The sequence below is a fragment of the Thunnus maccoyii genome, chromosome 18, assembly GCF_910596095.1.
Source record: "Thunnus maccoyii chromosome 18, fThuMac1.1, whole genome shotgun sequence".
Taxonomy (NCBI): domain Eukaryota; kingdom Metazoa; phylum Chordata; class Actinopteri; order Scombriformes; family Scombridae; genus Thunnus; species Thunnus maccoyii.
The window spans coordinates 27,218,422-27,240,758 of NC_056550.1; the positions used below are offsets into that span (position 1 = coordinate 27,218,422).

At 38.5% G+C, this 22,337-nt stretch overlaps 1 protein-coding gene across 1 annotated transcript; it reads right to left on the reverse strand.

Annotated features, from left to right (window-relative positions):
• Positions 1–2,874: 2,874 nt before the first annotated feature.
• Positions 2,875–22,060, reverse strand: LOC121883966 (serine protease 30-like). The gene is made up of 8 exons (XM_042392420.1): positions 21,978–22,060; positions 21,484–21,752; positions 20,255–20,403; positions 19,961–20,162; positions 5,444–5,702; positions 4,204–4,472; positions 3,246–3,388; positions 2,875–3,153 (listed from the first exon to the last, which is right to left on the reverse strand). Exons 1-8 carry the CDS (start codon positions 22,058–22,060, stop codon positions 2,890–2,892), a joined length of 1,638 nt encoding a protein of 545 aa, XP_042248354.1. The 3' UTR covers positions 2,875–2,889.
• Between the last annotated feature and the right edge of the window lie 277 nt (positions 22,061–22,337).

The following is a 22,337-nucleotide window of genomic DNA, read 5'->3' on the forward strand; positions in this document are numbered from 1 at the left end:
AGATCATAGACGACTGTGCTGACTACTGAGCTAAACCTTTACTCATTGCCTTATTGCAGACAGACCTCTACCTATTTATACACCCATAACACAGAGACAGCACACCGTGTGCTGATAGACGTAACAGCGGAGCAGAGGACAGAGACTGATAGCGATGTAACCGACCTGCGCGCTGGTATTTGACATGTTTTTTTATTTTCTTCCCGAAAACAAATAATTTTTAAAATATCTGTATGAAACAAAGATTTGTAAAAAAAACAAAACAAAAACAAAAACAAAAAAGAAACACTTTGTGCTTTGCCAAATAAGTATTCATATTTGTATTCAGGCACACCCCTTGTGCTAATATACAGTAACTAAAACTTGAATTGATATTTCATTATGGCATCAGAGCTCACCTGAGAGGCTGCAGCTCACCTGTTTGCTGCTCAGGCTGCTGATGACAGGATTCTTCTGATAAAATGATGCCTGACATTAACAAACTGATCAGTTGGACAAGCTGTGGCTAATTTACTTTATAGATAAAGTCCATGTTATAATGATATAAAATATATATATATACTTTGATATATTATGTATTGACTGGTATGTTGTTATATCATTAATTCTCTATTAAGTTTTTGCTGGGCAAGCATTTGTTCATGGCCTCTCTGTGGCCATCTAGTGGTTGTATTTACTCATGTACTCATCTTTCTAATGCTTTCTTCATAATGAAAGAACATCAATGATGTGTTTCAATAGTTTTTGGACAACAACAAGATACAACAGAGGATTAGGGGAGATACATAGATTATACTGCAGAGACCATTGAATGCTGTGTGAAACTGACATGTAGAACAGTTGAGATTTCTTGATAATAAGAGAAATATAGGAAATCAACAACCATATCCTTTAACCCACATTTTATGGCAAACTAGTTCAATTTAACCATGTGAGGTAGTGGGGAAACAAGAAGACAGTTATGTATGAGTGGACAACATGATCAACCTTAGCAACAAAGGCTACAGACAGTCGTTGTCGCCCACTGCTTGAACTGAAAGATGAACACAAAACTACATAACCTACTTGTGTCACTGAATTTCCAGAGATGTACAATAACAAACTGGCCTTATATCGAGACTAAACAAAAAAGATGTTCTCTTTCACAAAATATCAGCCTGCAAATGCAGTTTGAGTCTGAATCATAGTGATCTACTGCTAGCAACATTAGCAGATAAATGGTGCGTTTTTTTTATTTTTTTTTATTCCAAGACCTGTTATTCCAAAAAATGCTTTCTCTGTTACCCCGAGATAACAAACTGTTATCTGTACAAAATAAATAGTAGACACTAGTTGCCTGCTATTTATTTTGCCTACTAGATCCCATAGACACTCAACAATTGAGCTGTTTGACATAACTTCAGGCTACACCAAATACATACAAAACAAGTCTGTTCTAAGGCATTTATTAGTTTCTGACTCTGGGAAAGTGGGAAGAAAAGTAAAATTCCCTAAAACTACTGTCTCTCTGAACCATTTCTTTAACCAAATCACACACATTTAGGCTATTCTACATGATCTCCTTTTGATAACTAATGTAACATTTTTTCACCTCCATTCACTGAGTCTCCCCTGAAACTGTTTGGAGCCCACCTGGGGGGGGGGCCCAACTCCCACTTTGAAAACCTCTGGTTTGGATTAACAGGGACACTGTTTCTGGAAAGGCAAGTTGCTTTTAAGTATTTCCAAATATGTTTTTAATGCTCCATGCAGCACAAATAAAATTATTTTCACTGCCATTGTATTTTGATGGCAGCAGATGTTTCAGAGGTGAATATCTCAAAATAAAAATACACACATCACACAGCACTTTCAGATTTAAGATGACCAATTTATTTTCCAGGTTTTGTTTGGTCATGTTTTGTCGCGTCCTTCTCGGGGGAAGTTTGTTTCACTACTCCAACGAAAACTTTGACGATAGCGATAAACTCAGGATCGTTCAACAGACACCAGGATCGACTGATTGGTGGATCATTGATGTACCCTGCACGTTGGCCAACATGACTGCTGAAATACTGTTGTAATGTGGTCACAGGTGTATGTTTATGGAGTATTTTACAACAGCCTCAAACGCAGTTCAACCAATCATTATCAAGGACCGGAACTATCCATTTTATAATTTGAATTCTAGCAGAGATCCAAACATTGCCAAAGATACCAAACATGTCAGGCTGACTTTTGGGAAAATTTGTACAAAGTGATGCACAAACATCTGGAATATTTCTGTTCTGTTGGAATAGTGCAGCTATAAAATGCATAGAGCCTTTGGTTTGAACATTTCCCTCAGTGTAAAGATCATTTATCCTAAATGAAGAGGTGGAACAAGCTGATACTAATTTACGGTTAAAAATCTGTCAGATCCGTTCACAAAGCCTGGACATGACAGTGTCGTGGAAGCTGAAAAATCAGTTCTTTTCTATTGCAGATGAGAGTTGGTTCAAACACCAAGTTGACACAATATTTCTTTTCCTCAGAAGATCTTTATTGCTTGCAAGCAGTCATTCATCAGCAGCACATAGATAATGACTGAAGGAGAGTCAGTTTCTCTTTCATTTCTTATAGTATTTTAGACAATACATTTTTCAGCCTTCCTCACTTGGTCATGACATCTTCTTGGCTTAAGACACATCACAGCATCTCAGCATCCACCATGTGACACACATGAAACTCCTTAGACATTGTAAAGACATACATTAACCTATTCTCAGACTACATTTTGCACAGAAAGAGGTTTAATCCCCCCCCCCCACCCGCCCCCCAGGCTAAACTTCTTCATAATAAGTTCCTTATATGGTTTACCAACACTTAAACATTGTAAATGTAAACATGGTGGATATAAGAATACATTAGTTAGTAAAACATGGTCATCATGACAGAAAAACACATGACTGTAGCTAACAGACATGAATTACCCTTAGAGAGGTCACTGGACATGGAGAAGACGAAGCCTGGCTGCTCACTGGTGACTTGGCTGTTGATCCAGGACTGATACTCGGACACTCTGGCGTAGACTCCTGGGATATTAGGCTGCGCACAACCTGCACCAAAGCTCACGACTCCAGCCTGGACCCAAACACTTCCTGTCTTTGTCACCATTGGACCACCTGAGTCCCCCTTTGAGGAGAGAATTATTCAGGAGTGGGTCAGGAGAAAGAATCTTTGTAGGAGGGGAAATCTGAAGGAAGCACAGGTGGTAAAATGATCACCTGACAGGAATCCTTCCCTCCTTCACGTAACCCGGCGCAGATCATGTTGTCTGTGATTATGCCGCCATAGTCAATGTTACACTGTCTGTTCCCAACAACAGGCACCTCCACCTCCATTAGGTTTTGTGGGTAAGGAAGAGGTACTAAAGACACACAAAATCAGTTTAATAAACAACACAAATGGTGAAATAAGGACTCATATCACTTGTTTTGTCTACTAGTTTTCAGCAGAAACAAGTAGTGAACACAACACTGACATATCATCAGCTTTTAAGTTGATATGTTTGCTTATTTCCACATCCAGCAGTTATGGAGCAACGTTATCATTCATTTGGAGTTGTGTTTCTGTCCACCTGGTGAGTGTAAGTCCAATATTCACTCTCTATTCACTGTTTTTGCTCTCTACCAACTCCTGACGGAAATTCTGGATCTTTAGCTGCTAAATGCTCCACTATGTTCACCAGCTAGTCTACAGCTAACTGTCTTTTTGCTGTTTGGTGCTGAGCAGGTAGTGTACAGTGGCTTTTTACAGCTTTTTCTCTTAAAACAGCTGCCTGCTGCAGCCGAAACGATGCTTTGAGAGCGCTGAGAGTGAACCAAAACAGTAAAGTTGCAACCGGACAGATAAACAATGAGCTGAAACTCACTATAAAGCTCCCTGAAGCCGAGAGGAGCCAGTTGTAGTCCAGTTGCAACTGAAATTTACTGAGCACGTTAATGCTCCTCTGATACATGAACCCTCTTGATTTTAATGATCTTTCATCTGATGTCATCGTCAGAACTTTAATACTATAATTCTTTTGTAATGTAGGGTGTGATAGTATTGTCATATGCAGATTGTGATAAAAATATTAACACAAACTGTAAGTTACAGGAAGGTTTCATTGCTCACTGAGATGCATTTATGAATCTGAGAAAGCACAAGTAATAAATGTGCCCCAGTTGCTGTATGACCTACCTCCAGATCCGATGGTGCCCCAACCGGTGATCCAGGTGTCCACGCCGTCATTGAAAGTGCTGTCTGAGGCTGCCAGGCACACTGGCAGAATAAAGTTGTTGAAAGTAACCAGTGAGGAGAGCTTCAGGAGGGAGATGTCGTTGTCAAAAGTGCTAGGGTTGTAGCTGGGATGTTTGATGATCTGAGAGACTCTGCGAGACACCTCATTGGGGTTGTACCCCACTTGACTCTGGAGACCGAGGACCACAGCCAAACCAGCTGTGCTGGTGCTGAAGATCAGAAGAGAAACAAAGCAGTGCAAAGACATAAGAAGCAGAACTGCAGTCGAGACCACTTCAGTCAAGCAGATACAAATAGATTTAAGACCATGTCGCAACAAGGAGATAAAAGTCCCAGAAGTTAGAAATTTATATCCTCAAATTTACTGAGTTCTACCCTCATATTACATAAACTGGTCCCTAAAATGAATAAAGTGTTCATGTGGCCCATGTTCTTTGCACCAATTGCCAGAAGACAAGCTGAATCTGCTGTATATTCAAAACAATTTTTTTTCTTTTACAGCAAAATAATCTTTTATCGCAGTATATACTGTACGTCTAAGAGAAATAACACAACATTGTGTTTAACAGCCAAAACATGAGGTTTATCCCTGAATCTCAGCCCAAGATTGTACTAAATATTATAAACTGTATTAAACTGTTTTAACTCCACAGGTAGAGGGAACAAAGACAAATGGAACAGATGATAATGCTATTAATTAATTAATGTCCAAGACATGTGAATTTAAGCAGACATGTCTGTGTTCTCTTGGAACACACAGATACCCTTCTGGTTAGCTCTAATGCTACTCAGGACTAAATTAAACCTTAAAATGCAACTCAGACTTTTGGTATCATGTCTCTTTTGTCACTTAGAGAACTCGTTCCTATCCTTCTCGGCTGGTGACCAAACTAAAGCATTGTCTGTCTGCAATCCTTGGTTCAACCAGAGATTTTTCTACTATACCTTATGTATTGTTTTTTTTTGAATAACTGTTGGAGGCCTGAGGAAGTAAAACTCTCCAGTATTTCACAAGACAAAGCTAGAAAAAAAAAGGAATCTAAATTTCAGCAGCAGAACAATATTTTTCTTCTTTCCTGTCCTGTTAATCATCTTGAGACCCCTCAGATTCATCCTGCGACCCCTTGGAGGGGTCTCATGGCATGTTGTTTTCCATCACAGTTCTACTCTAACTGCTCACCTTTTGAAGCAGTGAGCAGCCGTCAGCACCCATTCTTTGTTAATGAGGGATCCTCCGCAGAAGTGGCTCCCAGATCTTTGCAGACTGACCTGCCAGGGCCAGCTGCCTTCAGAGGCCACCTGTCCTCCAACAATCCTGGTGTTGAGCGGAGGACGACCACACACTACAGAGAGACAGACGATAAAAACACAGAGTGAGCAATGCTCGGCCCTCCCTGAATTACCACTGTGGTTTCTGCTTGCAGGATTATAACCTTCAACTGTGAATTGAAGATTAAGATCCTGGGAGTCTGCTGGGAGGCTCTCAAGATAACAAAAGGTGAAAATATAATCTCATTTCATTATTAGTCTAAATGTTTCTTTACTTCTACTTGCTCTCTTAAAGGACAGGTTTACAATTTTTCAAGTGTGTCTTAAACCAACAGTCAGGAGCCCAAATGAACAGTGAAACCTGTTTTTCTTGCTGTAATCATTCCTCCTGTTCATACTGACCATTAGAAGATCCCTTCATAATGCACTTACAATGGAAGTGATGGAGGACAAAATCCACAGTCCTCCTTCTGTGCAAAAAATGTGTTTAAAAGTTTAAATGAAGCTAATATGAAGCTTCAGCATCCAGATGAGTCAAATCAAGTAGATATCTTTCAACGTTACAGTCTTTTTAGTGCCAAAGTCCCTCTTTTTGTTACTATACTTCCACCAAAGCTCAACAGGGAAACACTGTCCGAGGAAACACAAAGAGGGAATTTGATGCTAAAAAGACTGTAAATGTGTCAGATATCCACTTGATATGACTAACTCAGACTGCTGAAGCCTCATATAAGCTTCACAGAGACTTTAAATGCATTTCTGCACTAAATGACTGTGTGGACTCACTGTGGATTTTGGCCTCCATCACTTCCATTGAAAGCACATTTGAAGGATCTTTTAATATCCAGTATGAACAGGAGGAATGATTACAGCGAGGAAAACCTCTTTAACTGTTCATATGGACACTTGACTGTTGTTTTAAGATGCCCTTGAAGAATAGTGAACCAGTCCTTTAAGACTGGAATTCTGGCTTTGACAGCAAATACCAACAACAATCAAACTATCAACCTTTCTATCCAACAACATGTTTAAAATGTAAACAAGTGGAAACTTTGACTTACCATCTAGTTGTGAGTGAGACTCTGAAAAACAGAAAACAAACAGCTCTTAAAACAACAATTCAGCATTTATATTCACTGATACTTTGTGTGATATATTGACACATGATATTTCCACGGAAGGACATTTGTGATGATCACAGTATTGACTACTAAACTCACTTAAACACATATTTTTAAAATATGAGTTAAACACGTTTTCCTGTCTCTTCTCTCAGATAACAGAGACAGAGAAATTTCACTTACAGTACAGGAGTTGTTGTTTTTGACGGCATTGCTTGAGAAATCATTATGATAATGAAATAACCAGAATTTATAATTTACTGGTTCCTTTTTACAACTTTTCACCCTCATCAAACAGGATACCCCCCATGCTGAGGACAGGGGGGGGCAACCATCCCGCCTGATACCACAAAGGACAAAAAAATACTGTGAAAGTGTCCTCTAAGGTGCCCCCACAAAGAACAAAAACATGGTGAAGTGCCCTTCCAGTGAAGAACATGAGATACTTTGCCCTGTAAGATGCCCTTATGATGGTGTAAACTGGCCATTATAGTAGAAATGAGTGTATGCTGACCATCAGGAAAATAAAGAACCCTTAAAAACATGTTGTGGTTGTCATTCAGTTGGTTCTGGTACAGTTCTACTCACTAATTTACATGGTTCTGTTGTCTTTGGGTCAGTGCAGTCTGAGCTGCCAGTGACGACTGCATCAGTTGGGCGATCATTCTCCAAACTGAAGCTGATCAAGACCCAGCTTACAAGCAGATGTGGAGAAGGAAGGCTCTCAGAACCTCTGCTGTTGTCCATTGAGAGGGAGGGATGGTCCAAATGGACCATAACGAGGTCGTTAACATTTACAAACTCATGGCCAAAAGAATTCTCCTTTTATTTCACCAATTTTGCTTCTCGTTTCCCTGACAAGACGGCTCAAAACAGCTAATTCTCAAAATGTTAATAGTTCCTTGTTTTTACTACAGATGTGTTTGAGAAATAAACATTTAAAACATTAGCCATTTCCTGTGTTATATTTCAGAGATGTTTGCTAAATAGATGTTGAAAGTAAATCCTTTTTAAATACAGAGGTGTTGTTTTCCTTAGTGTATATTCTGAGCCACTGTGTAAAATGTTCATCTTAATTGAGGATGTTTTACCAAACATGCATCATTGTTCTCTGCTGATGGGACCCACTGAATGTATCAGGTGTCCTTTATATTTTTCTCCCTTGCCCGTCAGTCAGCCACTGGGAAGGTTTATAAACTTTTATACCATTTCCCAGAGCTATTTGTTGTTGGAAAAACATCTGGAATAAAGTTTGGTCTTTGCCTTGAAGATTTTTTGTCACTAATAAAATGAAATAAAGTAGTGCATCTTTCGGTATTTAAAAGGATTCAAGCAAGGCGTTTAAGACCTTCATACTTATGATGTTTTTAACTAATTTTGGGGGGATTCGGCTGTGATCATACCAAGAACCAAAATAAATAAGAGGGAAGAGGGAGGACACTTTTTTTGGTTTTTTGGTTGTCATCTTTGTTTTCAGCTCAATACTACAACCATGAAATTTCTGTTTTTTTAGTCATTAATAGACACAGCTTGTTAGTTTGAAGGAACAAATAAATTAAAATAATAAGGAAAAGTCTTTTTTGAACAAAAAAGCTTTTAAAACTACCAGACCCCTATACTGATGTTTGTATAATAGTATTTCTTCTCTTTTCTTAAATTTCTCTGTTTATTTTTGCTCTGGTATTATTTATCTTTCTTAATTTTAATATGTATTTGTTTATTTTTTCATATCTTTAATATGTTTAATTATCTGTATATGTAGTTGTCTATCTTCCTCCTTGACATTATGTTCTACTGTTGTTACATAATAAAATTATAATTAAACTTCATTGGGAAAAAGAAAAATAATCAGAGAGAGAAAAGTGCCAGTGGAGCCACGTCCAAGGTTCAGTTGTTAGACTTACAGAACATATGAGGATTATTAATGAATATATGGGCTACAGGGGGTTTGAGGGTTAAATTGGAATTGAAAACGTGTTTCATTGAAGTAAGTATGCAGCTAAACAAACAAACAAAAATGGTTTAGGCCAAAATTCAGAGCAGAGTAACAGAACCTGCAGAGTCAGCACATTTTTGACAGTAAAAAATGAACAAAAAGTGTAATTACTGTCTTTAAAAAAGGAAAGAATAAATCCTACAGTGTAATTGCAGTAATGACAGCACTTAAGTTGCAGTTAGTTGTTTTAATTACTTAGGAACTTATACAGACAACCACTTTAATTTTATAGATAACACAGATTATGTTTTTAAAAAGCTATGCAGAGGTTATACCTACTCAGGAAACTTAATGACTTCAAGGTGAGCCAGAATATTCTTGACATGGTGTACAAGAATCTGGTGGAAAGCATCTTGTCTTTTCACATGGTTGTGTGGTACAGACACTTGGATGTCAAATGTAAAGGGAAAAGTCTAATACCGCCAGTAAAATCACAGGGAAACCACAGATGCAACTAAGCAGCAGGCATGTTCTGAATACCAAAAAGAAAGCCCTTGACATAACAAGAGATCCGTCCCATCCATTGTACCCACAATCTGAATCGCTTCCCTCAGGAAGGCGCTTTACGCTGCCACAAGCCACCAAAAATGTCAACAAGACATCAATTGTCCCGAGGGCTCAATCATACAGGGCCACTCCCTTACCTCAACCCTCACTGTACATTTACAATTTTGCACTTTGTACTTTTTGTAATAGGCCTATTGAACTGTATTTGAATTGCCCATAATTAAAGTCCAAGACATGTCGTCTGGTGTCCCATCAAACCTGTTTTAGTGCATCAGTAAACCAACATTGTCCAGAGCAGGTCGGAAAAAATGATGGAACATATTTCTGTTAAAGAGTGTAGTTTATTTAGTTTTTAACAACCATCATATGTCATGATATACACAAAGGGGAGACGGCTCCTCTGACTGGATGTTTGCTGAAAGACAAATCTACTCATGACTGATGAAACCAGTGGTTTCCAACATTTTTGGCTTTTGACGTCTTACAAAAAGCAGTGTGTAGTCGGGGTCACCTTTCAGATGTCTATGAGTTATTTACAGCTCCACCAAATAGTGATTTTTCTCACATGGTTTCATCTTACTTTATTTTCTTTAGTTAAGGAACATTTACAGTATCTAAGAAAAGTTGGATGTTGACACCGGACTAGAGCTGCATCAATTAATTGATCAATTCATTGACAAACCAAATAATTTGACAGTATTTTGACAACTGAGTAATCGTTTTAGTCATTTGTAAGTATTTCAGTGCTTCTCATTCATTATAATAAATTGATTGTCTTTGGGTTTTGGACTGTTGGTCCAAGACAAAACAAGACATTTAAAAATTTCACTTTTGACTGTGGGAAATTATAACAGGCATTTTTCACTCTTGTTTGAAATTATGTAGACAAAACAATCAATCAGTGAATTGGCGGATTAATCAATAATGACAATAATTATTAGTTGTAGCCCTACACTGGAGACCAGGGTCTGTGTCCTGAGTCCTGTGTCTGTTTTAATTTTGACAAAAAAAGCAAATGTTAATGAAAAATGGTGGTTTTTTGGTTAAATGATAATAAACACATTGTGTCTCGTGCTTCATGTCATTTCTGTTTTAAACCAAGACCATGATCTTTCTCTAACCTAAGTGCTGCCAGTGTCGAAACACAACCATAAAAAACTAATAAAACTATAGTCACTACAAGTTGATATTTTACTGCAAGGTCGGATATTTGGTGGCAGGGGAAAAAAAGAATCACTGAACATTTGACTTGTACTGTCAGTATCGACATTTTTGTGACTTGCCAAATGTGTTCATTAACAACATTTTCTCATTATATTGACAGAAATCATCATTCTGGCAGCATTGTTTCCTCCAAAGTGTATTTTCTGTTGCAGTTCAGTTGTCTATTAACAAAATTTCTAGGAGACAGACTTGTTTAATCCCTGGTGATGCCTGAACGTCAGAAAAACAGTTAAAGGAGCACTCCACTGTTTTTTTACATAAGGTTGAGTTTACTCTTCATGATTGGTACTAATCAGCCTGTGAAAACAAATGCATTACATCTACTGTGGCTCTAGAGGGAGCCAGAGTTTGAAATAATATCTTGGCTTGAGCTCAACATATAATGTTTAAACTGAAAGCCTGTGTGTGGTGGATATTTAAGATGAATTCACAGAGAGCCAACAGAGAAACCAACCTTTTGCACACATTCCCGTAACAACACAAACTGTTGTCCCACCAGTGACCACAATAAATGCCCTTTATTGACCTTTTAATGTATCCAACCTCGCCTCATAGAGACAAAGGGACCTTTGTCTCTATGAGGCAAATAATTGACTTTTGAGCCACTAATGTGACTTAATTTGCAAGCTTACAGAAATAAAATAATTAATGTAAGGACAGTAGAGAAGAAAGTTTGAGCTTACCTTTAGTGTATTAAGGATCAAATCCCACATAAAATATTAATTAAAAGTGACTTACTCCATGAAAACGTCACATTGATATAAATATAAAATGTTTAAAGGGGTTTAAGGCGTAAAATTAATGGATTCTGTTCCTTTCTGGATTGACTGAATGTTACTGATCACCTAATGTGAAAGTCCCTAAAATGAGTTATAAAATGAGAATACATGGATGTTACAATATTTTACTTTAAACAACTACTTACTTTCTAATGAAATAAAATAAAAACCTGTGCACAGAAGAAACTACCAAAGTACTGTACTTAAATACAATTTTGTGGTACCTGCACTATTTATTTTATGCTACTTTGTACTTTTTCTCCACTCCAATTCAGATGTAAAAATTGTACTTTTTACTGCACTACATTTAATTCACAGTTATAATTACTGGCTACTTTTCAGGTCAGTATTTTATACACTGTAATACATTGCTGTAAAAATACAGCTAAATTCTAACAGTAAGTTACTGCTCTTTCTAAATACGGTAAAATACTGTAAATGTTTATGCTTTTTGGAGCCAAAACCGAGAACAGACATTAACAGTAGGTTACTGTAAGATTTGACGGTAAAATACAGTATTTTCATTTTCATTACCACAGTAATGGAGGGACAGAAGGCACATGCAACCATCAACATCATATAATCCACATTCATCCTCCTTTGTGGAATCAAACCAAAGGTCAGTAACATCTTACTCAGAAAACAGAATCACATTTGTGCAACTGGTTACCCAATTAGTGACTACGTTTAATTTTTGCTAACATTTAATTGGTATAATCCTAGCAAGTGCCTGGCAGGCACAAGAGAGCATTTTCAGGTAGTGTGTTAAGCAGTTGGAAGTTTGAATTACATACAAACAGTCTACTAAATTAGAGGATTTTACTTCCTTCTCAGTATGAATGTCATTGGTTCAGGTGTGTGCAGATGAAGGCTGACACTTACCTTGTGTCAGTAGAGTCAGCAGAGTTACCACACAGATCACTTTGTCGAGAGCCATTGCTGTACAATAAGTTCATATCATCTGATCTGCTCTGGCATAAATGACCCGCCCTCCCTCCCACAAACACAAACACACCTCTCTCTCTCTCAATTCAGTTCAATTCAATGAGGCTTTATTGGCATGATCATATTGAAGAACAGTTTTGCCAAAGTACATTGTACAAAGTAGTACAAACAGGGAGAAGTACAGTAAAACAATGTGTTAACCTTATAGTTTGAAAACAACAACTATGAAGGAAGAAAGCTGAACTTAACTGATGTGTATCAGCAATTATGGAAATAATAACAATAATTTCCATGTATATATATATATAAATATATATAAATATATATATATATATATATATATATATATATATATATATATATATATATATACATACACATAGTGTACAACATCAACAGGACACTAAGAGCCTTCATCAAGAACTCAATAGGGCTGTGGAAAACAACTCTGGAGGCCAACTCAAAGCCAATTGCACAAGTTACCATCAAGTGCAGCATATACCAAGGTGATGCAGGATCTACAGCAATGACATCGGAATGTCATTCGGACTAGATAACTGTGGTCAGATGGTATTGAAGAGAGGGAAGATGATCAGAACTGAGGGGGTTGAACTACCAGAAGGCAGCATTGCAGATGTTCAGGACAGCTACAAATGCGTTGGGATCCTGCAGGCAAATAGGAACCTTGAGGAGGCCGCAAGGAAGTCAGCCACAGCCAAATACCTACACAGAGTAAGGCAGGTCCTGAAAAGTGGACTGAATGGGAAGAACAAATACGAGCCATCAACACATACGCCCTGCCAGTCATCAGATACCCCGCTGGTATAGTAAGCTGGCCAAAGAAGGAGACAGAGGCCACTGATATCAAGACAAGGAAGCTCCTCACAATGCATGGAGGGTTTCATCCCAAGCCCACACCCTGAGACTGTACACTAAGCGGGACAAGGGAGGCCAAGGACTGGTGAGCGTCAGAGCCACTGTCCAGGATGAAACAACCACGATCCAGGAATACATCAGGAAGATGGCCTCAAAAGATGAACTGCTAAGTGAATACCTCAGGCAGCAGAAACCCGATGATGCAGAGGAGGAGGAGGTACCATCATGGAGGGACAAACCCCTACAGGGCATGTACCACAGACAGATAGAAGAAGTGGCTGATAACAAGAAATCCTACCAGTGGCTGGAAAAGGCTGGACTGAAGGACAGCACAGAAGCACTGATCATGGCAGCACAGGAACAGGCACTCAGTACAAGATCAATAGAGGTGACTACCACACCAGGCAGGACCCCAGGTGCAGGCTGTGCAAAGATGCTCCTGAGACTGTTCAGCACATAATAGCAGGGTGTAAGATGCAGGCAGGAACAGCGTACATGGAACGCCATAACCAATTGGCATAGTATACAGGAACATCTGCGCTGAGTATGGGCTGGAGGTCCCATGGTCACAATGGAAGACACCTCCTTCGGTGGTTGAGAATGACCAAGCCAAAATCCTGTAGGACTTCCAAAACCAGACTGACAAACTGGTGATGGCTAACCAACCGGATATTGTGTTGATTGATAAACAACAGAAGAAGGCAGTAGTGATAGACGTAGCAATCCCAAACGACAGCAACATCAAGAAGAGGGAACACGAGAAGCTTGAAAAATACCAAGGGCTGAAAGAGGAACTAGAAAAGATGTGGGGAGTGAAGGCAACAGTGAAGGCAGACCCAAACTGGAGTATGGTTCTAAAGGAGAGGAGTATGAAAGCTGAAGGCTCTGCCTCCCATTCTATTTTTGGAGATTCTAGGAACCACAAGTAAGCCTGCATTCTGGGAGCGCAGTGTTCTAGTGGGATAAGAGGGTACTATGAGCTCTTCAAGATATGATGGTGCCTGACCATTAAGGGCTTTGAAGGTGAGGAGTCAGAGGAGCCGTTTCTCCACTGTGTATATCATGATATATGATGGTGGTTAAAAACTAAATAAAATAATACACTCTTTAACAGAAATATGCTCTCTATGTGTTTTTTACCTGCTATGGACAATGTGGGTTTACTGATGCACTAATACAGGTTTGATGGGACACCAGACGGCATGTCCAGGTCTGTTAGAATAACATGACAGTGTGTGAGAGTTGGCTGTTAAAAGACATACAGTATGTGAAGTATCCACTCCCTGTGCTCATAAATAACAGCATGCCTATTGTCTGTTAAGGCTGAAAGGTTAGGTTAGGTAAGGTTATAAACTTTATTGTCTTTGATTTCACCACAATCAGCATGGATTACAAATAAGACAACAGTAAAAAAAAACAGGGAGAGCTTGGAGATCAATCATAGGCAATTCAAATGCAGTTCAATAGGCCTATTACAAAAAGTACAAAGTGCCAAATTCTGTAAACATAAGACAAATGTAAATGTACAATGAAGGGTGAGTTAAGGTGGCAGATGGCATGTCCAAGTCTGTTAGAATAACATGACAGTGTGTTAGAGGCAGCTTTTAAAAGAGAGATACGGTATGTGGAGTATTTACTCCCTTCACTGATCATTGATAGCATGCCTATTGTCTGTTAAGGCTCAACGGTTAGGTTAGGTAAGGTTATAAACTTTATTGTCTTTGATTTCACCACAATCAGCATGGATTACAAATAAGACAACAGTAAAAAAAACAGGGAGAGCTTGGAGACCAATCATAGGCAATTCAAATGTAGTTCCATAGGCCTTAGAGGTGTGTTCCAGGGAACACCATAGGCCTTTATGGAAGATCGCAGAGATACTGTAAAAAAGATGAAGCAGGTAAATTAAAGGTAGTACATAAGTCATTAAAAGAAAGTAACCCATTACTATCATAGATATCTCCAAGAACATGAATACCTTTATCCTTCCACAATAGGAAATGAAAATGAGACAGTTCTTGAGAGGAGGAAATTATTATGAAAAATTGGGCTGTTTAAGTGCCATTTCTGAGTTGTATTTGATTCTCTTTCTGCATTATGCCATACTGACAGGGGAAAAGTAATGGTATGTCCAAGACGAAGTTTGGCATGCTTTACTGGTAACGCAGAGTAAACTAAATCTACCAATCTGTAAGTGTGAGCTAAGTTTTCCTCTATAGGTTTCCAAGAAACAGCAGCATCCGGGTTAAACCAGGTTGAGAGAGGTCTTAATACAAATGACCGAAAATAATATTTAAAATTGAGGACAGAGAGACCACCTGATTTTTTGTCTCATTTTAATAGCAGAAGGCAAGGGAAAAGCCATCGTGTTGTGGGTGGATGTGGAGCCTTTGACTATTGTTTTGGGCTGTCTAACATCAGTGGGTTTCATTCCATTTCAAATTGCCGCCGTCTGCCACAATCCAAATCTAAACACCACTATCTGTGTTAAGAAAAGTGGTTTTATAGCCAGTGATTCTAAAATGGGAAGTTGCTCATTTAATGTTATACTTCCAAGAATATGTGGCTGAAGATATTTAATATGCAATAATTTTTCTCAAAAAATAGTCTTCCTCAATGAATATTGAGTCACATCATCCAATAAAGCACTCCATCATGTGTTTGTGTATGCATTTTCCTATCTTTATTGAGACTGTTTCTGGTATAAACACTGACCTTATTGGGACCAATAGTCCTCATGGGGACCAAAGCCCGGTCCTAATGCAGCACAACAAACGTCATTTCTGAGGTTAACATTAGGGGTAAGATGTGAATTGAGGTTAGGTTAATGTTAGGGTTAGACTTGAATTGGTTATGGTGTGTGAATTGGGTGGTATGGGGGAACTCAATGAACCAACTTCACACAAAAATCTTAATCAGTTTGGAATAAATTCAGTATTTAAAAGTAAATAGCATTATAAATAGCTTTCCAGCATTCACAACAATAAAAATTTTTTGTGGTGTAAGGCAAAGTGGACTTTCTTCGTCTCCATGGTAACAGTCAATGATGCTCATGGGTAATGACGCCGCTTCCGCAATCTAAAACTGACATAAAAAATTAATTTATCAGAACTGAGGGAGAAATCATTAAAACTGATGACCTTAACATTAACCTATCATATTGTTGAGCTATCAAGGACAAGGTCAGCCAACACATCTAGTCAGAGGAGCCGCCTCTCCTTTGTGTATATCATGATATATGATGGTGGTTAAAAACTAAATAAAGTACACTCTTTGACAGAAACATGTGTTCTGTGTTTTTTTCATAACTGCTCTTGACAATGTGGGTTTACTGATGCACTAATACAGGTTTGATGGGACACCAGACGGCATGTCCAGGTCTGTTAGAATAACATGACAGTGTGTGAGAGTTTGCTGTGCTCATAAATAACAGCATGCCTATTTTCTGTTAAGGCTGAAAGATTAGGTTAGGTAAGGTTATAAACTTTATTGTCTTTGATTTCACCACAATCAGCATGGATTAAAAATAAGACAACAGTAAAAAACAGGGAGAGCTTGGAGATCAATCATAGGCAATTCAAATGCAGTTCAATAGGCCTATTACAAAAAGTACAAAGTGCCAAATTCGGTTAACGTAAGACAAATGTAAATGTACAATGAGGAGTGAGTTAAGGGAGTGGCCCTGTACGATAACTATGTATTTAATAATATAACAGCGCTTGGGACAAATTAGTAAAGTACAAATACCTCAAAATTGTACTGAAGTACAGCATTTGAGTCATTTCCACTACTGTGCTAATATACAGTAACTTGCCTAAAACTTGAAATTGATATTTCATTATGACATCAGAGCTCACCTGAGAGGCTGCAGCTCACGTATTTGCCTTTCTGTGCTGCTCAGGCTGCTGATGACAGGATTCTCCTGATAAAATGATGCCTGACATTAACAAACTGATCAGTCAGACAAGCTGTGGCTAATTATACCTTATAGATAAAGTCCATGTTATAAAGATCCATAATAATCCTGATCCATTCATGGAAAGGTGAGGGATGATGTAAAAAAAAAAAAAAAAAAAAAAAAAAAAAAAAAAATGTGTGTATATATATATATATATATATATATATATATATATATATATATATATATACACACACACAGTACTGTGTAAAAGTTTTAGGCACTAAAAGTAAAGTGAGAATGCTTACAAAAATATTGTTGTTTTAATTTATCAATTAACTTCTTACAAAGTTGAGTAAACAGCAGAAACGTAAATGAAATCAATATTTGCTGTGAGCAGCTTTGCCCTTAAAACAGCAGCAGTTCTCCTCGGTTCACTTTAACACAGTTTTTCATGGTAACTTGCAGGTAGGTTGTTGTAACCATCCTGGAGAAAGAATGTTCCTCTGTGGATTTATTATTTAAGCCATCAGGTGCTTCTTCATGAAATCCCAGATTGACTCCATGATGTTGAGATCAGGTCTCTGTGGGGGCCATACCATACCATCTGTTGCAGGACTCATCATTCTTCTTGTTGCTGAACATAGTTCTTTATGACTCTAGCTGTATGCTTGGGGTCATTGTCATGTCATGAATAAATTTGGGACCAATCAGACACCTCCCTGATGGTATTGCATAATGGATAAGAATCTAAACATCTAGGGTGCCTAAAACTTTTGCACAGTACTGTATATACATATATATAATTTGATATATTATGTATTGACTGGTATCTTGTTATATCATTTATTCTCTATTAAGTTTTTGCTGGGCAAGCACTTGTTCATGGTCTCTCTGTGGCCATCTAGTGGTTGTATTTACTCATGTACTCATCTTTCTAATGCTTTCTTCATAATGAAAGAACATCAGTGATGTGTTTCAATAGTTTTTGGACAACAACAAGATACAACAGAGGATTAGGGGAGATACATAGATTATACTGCAGAGACCATTGAATGCTGTGTGAAACTGACATGTAGAACAGTTGAGATTTCTTGATAATAAGAAAAATATAGAAAATCAACAGCCATATCCTTTAACTCACATTTTATGGCAAACTAGTTCAATTTAACCATGTGAGGTAGTGGGGAAACAAGAAGACAGTTATGTCTGAGTGGACAATATGATCAACCTTAGCAACAAAGGCTACAGACGGTCGTTGTCGCCCACTGCTTGAACTGAAAGATGAACACAAAACTACATAACCTACTTGTGTCACTGAATTTCCAGAGATGTACAATAACAAACTGGCCTTATATCGAGACTAAACAAAAAAGATGTTCTCTTTCACAAAATATCAGCCTGCAAATGCAGTTTGAGTCTGAATCATAGTGACCTACTGCTAGCAACATTAGCAGATAAATGGTGCGTTTTTTTTTATTTTTTTTTATTCCAAGACCTGTTATTCCAAAAAATGCTTTCTCTGTTACCCCGAGATAACAAACTGTTATCTGTACAAAATAAATAGTAGACACTAGTTGCCTGCTATTTATTTTGCCTACTAGATCCCATAGACACTCAACAATTGAGCTGTTTGACATAACTTCTTTTCTTTAACCAAATCACACACATTTAGGCTATTCTACATGATCTCCTTTTGATAACTAATGTAACATTTTTTCACCACCATTCACTGAGTCTCCCCTGAAACTGTTTGGAGCCCACCTGGGGGGGGGGGGGGGGGCAACTCCCACTTTGAAAACCTCTGGTTTGGATTAACAGGGACACTGTTTCTGGAAAGGCAAGTTGCTTTTAAGTATTTCCAAATATGTTTTTAATGCTCCATGCAGCACAAATAAAATTATTTTCACTGCCATTGTATTTTGAAGGGCAGCAGATGTTTCAGAGGTGAATATCTCAAAATAAAAATACACACATCACACAGCACTTTCAGATTTAAGATGACCAATTTATTTTCCAGGTTTTGTTTGGTCATGTTTTGTCGCGTCCTTCTCGGGGGAAGTTTGTTTCACTACTCCAACGAAAACTTTGACGATAGCGATAAACTCAGGATCGTTCAACAGACACCAGGATCGACTGACTGGTGGATCATTGATGTACCCTGCACGTAGGCCAACATGACTGCTGAAATACTGTTGTAATGTGGTCACAGGTGTATGTTTATGGAGTATTTTACAACAGCCTCAAACGCAGTTCAACCAATCATTATCAAGGACCGGAACTATCCATTTTATAATTTGAATTCTAGCAGAGATCCAAACATTGCCAAAGATACCAAACATGTCAGGCTGACTTTTGGGAAAATTTGTACAAAGTGATGCACAAACATCTGGAATATTTCTGTTCTGTTGGAATAGTGCAGCTATAAAATGCATAGAGCCTTTGGTTTGAACATTTCCCTCAGTGTAAAGATCATTTATCCTAAATGAAGAGGTGGAACAAGCTGATACTAATTTACGGTTAAAAATCTGTCAGATCCGTTCACAAAGCCTGGACATGACAGTGTCGTGGAAGCTGAAAAATCAGTTCTTTTCTATTGTAGATGAGAGTTGGTTCAAACACCAAGTTGACACAATATTTCTTTTCCTCAGAAGATCTTTATTGCTTGCAAGCAGTCATTCATCAGCAGCACATAGATAATGACTGAAGGAGAGTCAGTTTCTCTTTCATGTCTTATAGTATTTTAGACAATACATTTTTCAGCCTTCCTCACTTGGTCATGACATCTTCTTGGCTTAAGACACATCACAGCATCTCAACATCCGCCATGTGACACACATGAAACTCCTTAGACATTGTAAAGACATACATTAACCTATTCTCAGACTACATTTTGCACAGAAAGAGGTTTAATCCCCCCCCCCCCCCCAGGCTAAACTTCTTCACAATAAGTTCCTTATATGGTTTACCAACACTTAAACATTGTAAATGTAAACATGGTGGATATAAGAATACATTAGTTAGTAAAACATGGTCATCATGACAGAAAAACACATGACTGTAGCTAACAGACATGAATTACCCTTAGAGAGGTCACTGGACATGGAGAAGACGAAGCCTGGCTGGTCACTGGTGACTTGGCTGTTGATCCAGGACTCATACGTGGACACTCTGGTGTAGACTCCTGGTAGATTAGGCAACAAACAACCAAAACCAAAGCTCATGACTCCAGCCTGGACCCAGACTCTTCCTGTCTTTGTCACCATCGGACCACCTGAGTCCCCCTTTGAGGAGAGAAACATTCAGGAGTGGGTCAGGAGAAATGATCTTTGTAGGAGGGGAAATCTGAAGGAAGCACAGGTGGTAAAATGATCACCTGACAGAAGCCCTTCTCTCCTTCACGTAACCCGGCGCAGATCATGTTGTCTGTGATTGTGATATTGCTGCTATAGTTACTGTTACACTGTTTGTTCCCAACAACAGGCACCTCCACCTCCAGTAGTTTTTGTGGGAAAGGAAGGGGTACTGAAGAGACACAAAATCAGTTTAATAAACAACACATATGGTGAAATAAGGACCAGCAGTTACAGAGCAACATTATCATTCATTTGGAGTCGTGTTTCTGTCCACCTGGTGAATATAAGTCCAATATTCACTCTCTTTTAGCTCTGTTTTTGCTCTCTACCAACTCCTGAGAGAAATATCTGGATCTTTAGCTGCTAAATGCTCCACGATGTTCACCAGCTAGTCTACAGCTAACTGTGTCTGTTTGCCGTTTGGTGTTGAGCAGGTAGTGTACAGTGGCTTTTTAGAACTTTTTCTCCTAAAACAACGCTATGAGAGCGCTGAGAGTGAACCAGAACAGTAAAGTTGCAGCCGGACAGATAAACAATGAGCTGAAACTCACTATAAAGCTCCATAAAGCCGAGGGGAACCAGTTGTAGTCCAGTATGCAACTTACAAAAGTGGTATGTGGAAACTTGATGCCTCCAGTGCACAAACAGTATGAATGTACCTTACAGTGAAGTAGGAGACATCTTGTGTCCAACAGGAAAACTTTTGAAAAGTGTTACAGTGAGGGAGAAGGAGGAGACGTCATTGTAAGAATTTCTAACAAGGTAAATTAACTTCTTCTTGGAAAAAACATGTTAGACACAAAGTATTCAAAGCTCATTATTTTTATCTTCTAAAACATGTCTGGAGGGGATCTTTCAGGTTACTAATATCAGTCAACCTGTCTGTCTCATCATAATGTTTCTGGTGACCTCTGACCTTTCTCTTGTGCCACAATCAGGGCAAAATTTTATTTCAAAATTTAGTAAAGTTTAGTCGGCAGTTTACAATGAAATTTACTGAGCACATTAATGCTCCTCTGATACATGAACCCTTAAGATTTGAATGATCTTTCATCTGACGTCATCATCAGAACTTTAATACTATAATACTTTTGTAATGTGGGGTGTGATAGTATTGTCACATGCAGATTGTGATAAAAATATTAATACAAACTGTAAGTTACAGGAAGGTTTCATTGCTCACTGAGATGCATTTATGAATCTGAGAAAGCACAAGTAATAAATGTGCCCCAGTTGCTGTATGACCTACCTCCAAATCCGATGTTGCCCCAGCCGGTGATCCAGGTGTCCACGCCGTCGTTGAAAGTGCTGTCTGAGGCTGCCAGGCACACTGGCAGAATGTAGTCATTGAAAGTAACCGGTAAGGAGAGCTTCAGGAGGGAGATGTCATTGTCACTAGTGCTAGCGTTGTAGCTGGGATGTTTGATGATCTGAGAGACTGTCCGATACGCCTCATTGGGGTTTGATCCCTTTTGACTCTGGCGTCCGAGGATCACAGCCAAACCAAATGTGTTGTTGCTGAAGATCAGAAGAGAAACAAAACAGTGCAAAGACATGAAGAGCAGGGCTGCAGTTGAGACCACTTCAGTCAAGCAGATACAAATCCATTTAAGACCATGTCACAACAAGGAGATATAATTCCCACAAGTTAGAAATTTATATCCTCAAATTAAAATCAATCTCAATTTACTGAATCCTACCCTCAGATTACATTAACTGGTCCCTAAAATGAATAATTTTTACATGTGGCCCATGTTCTTTGTACCAGTTGCCAGAAGACAAGCTGAATCTTTAGGAATTTTAGACTGGTGACCAAACTGAAGCATTGTCTGCCTGCAACCCTTAGTTCAACCAAAGATTTTTCTTCTAAACGTCTTGTATTGTTTTATTTGAATAACTGTTGGAGGTCTAAAGAAGTAAAACTTCCCAGAATTTCACAAGACAAAGCTAGACAACTTTTTCTAACTGCTTACCGTGGGAAGCAGTGAGCAGCCGTCAGCACCCATTCTTTGTTAATGAGGGATCCTCCACAGAAGTGAAGTCCAAATCTTTGCAGACTGACCTGCCAGGGCCAGTTACCTTCAGGTGCCACCTCTCCTCCAA

Excerpts from the sequence above, each read along its gene's own strand:
- LOC121883966 (XM_042392420.1), bottom strand. The coding sequence starts at position 22,060 with ATGCTTCAGTTTGGTCACCAGTCTAAAATTCCTAAAGATTCAGCTTGT. Across the intron at positions 20,404-21,483 it reads GGGCAACATCGGATTTGGAG|TACCCCTTCCTTTCCCACAA; the intron begins GTAGGTCATACA and ends GTGTCTCTTCAG. Across the intron at positions 3,154-3,245 it reads GAGGGAAGGATTCCTGTCAG|GGGGACTCAGGTGGTCCAAT; the intron begins GTGATCATTTTA and ends CTCTCCTCAAAG.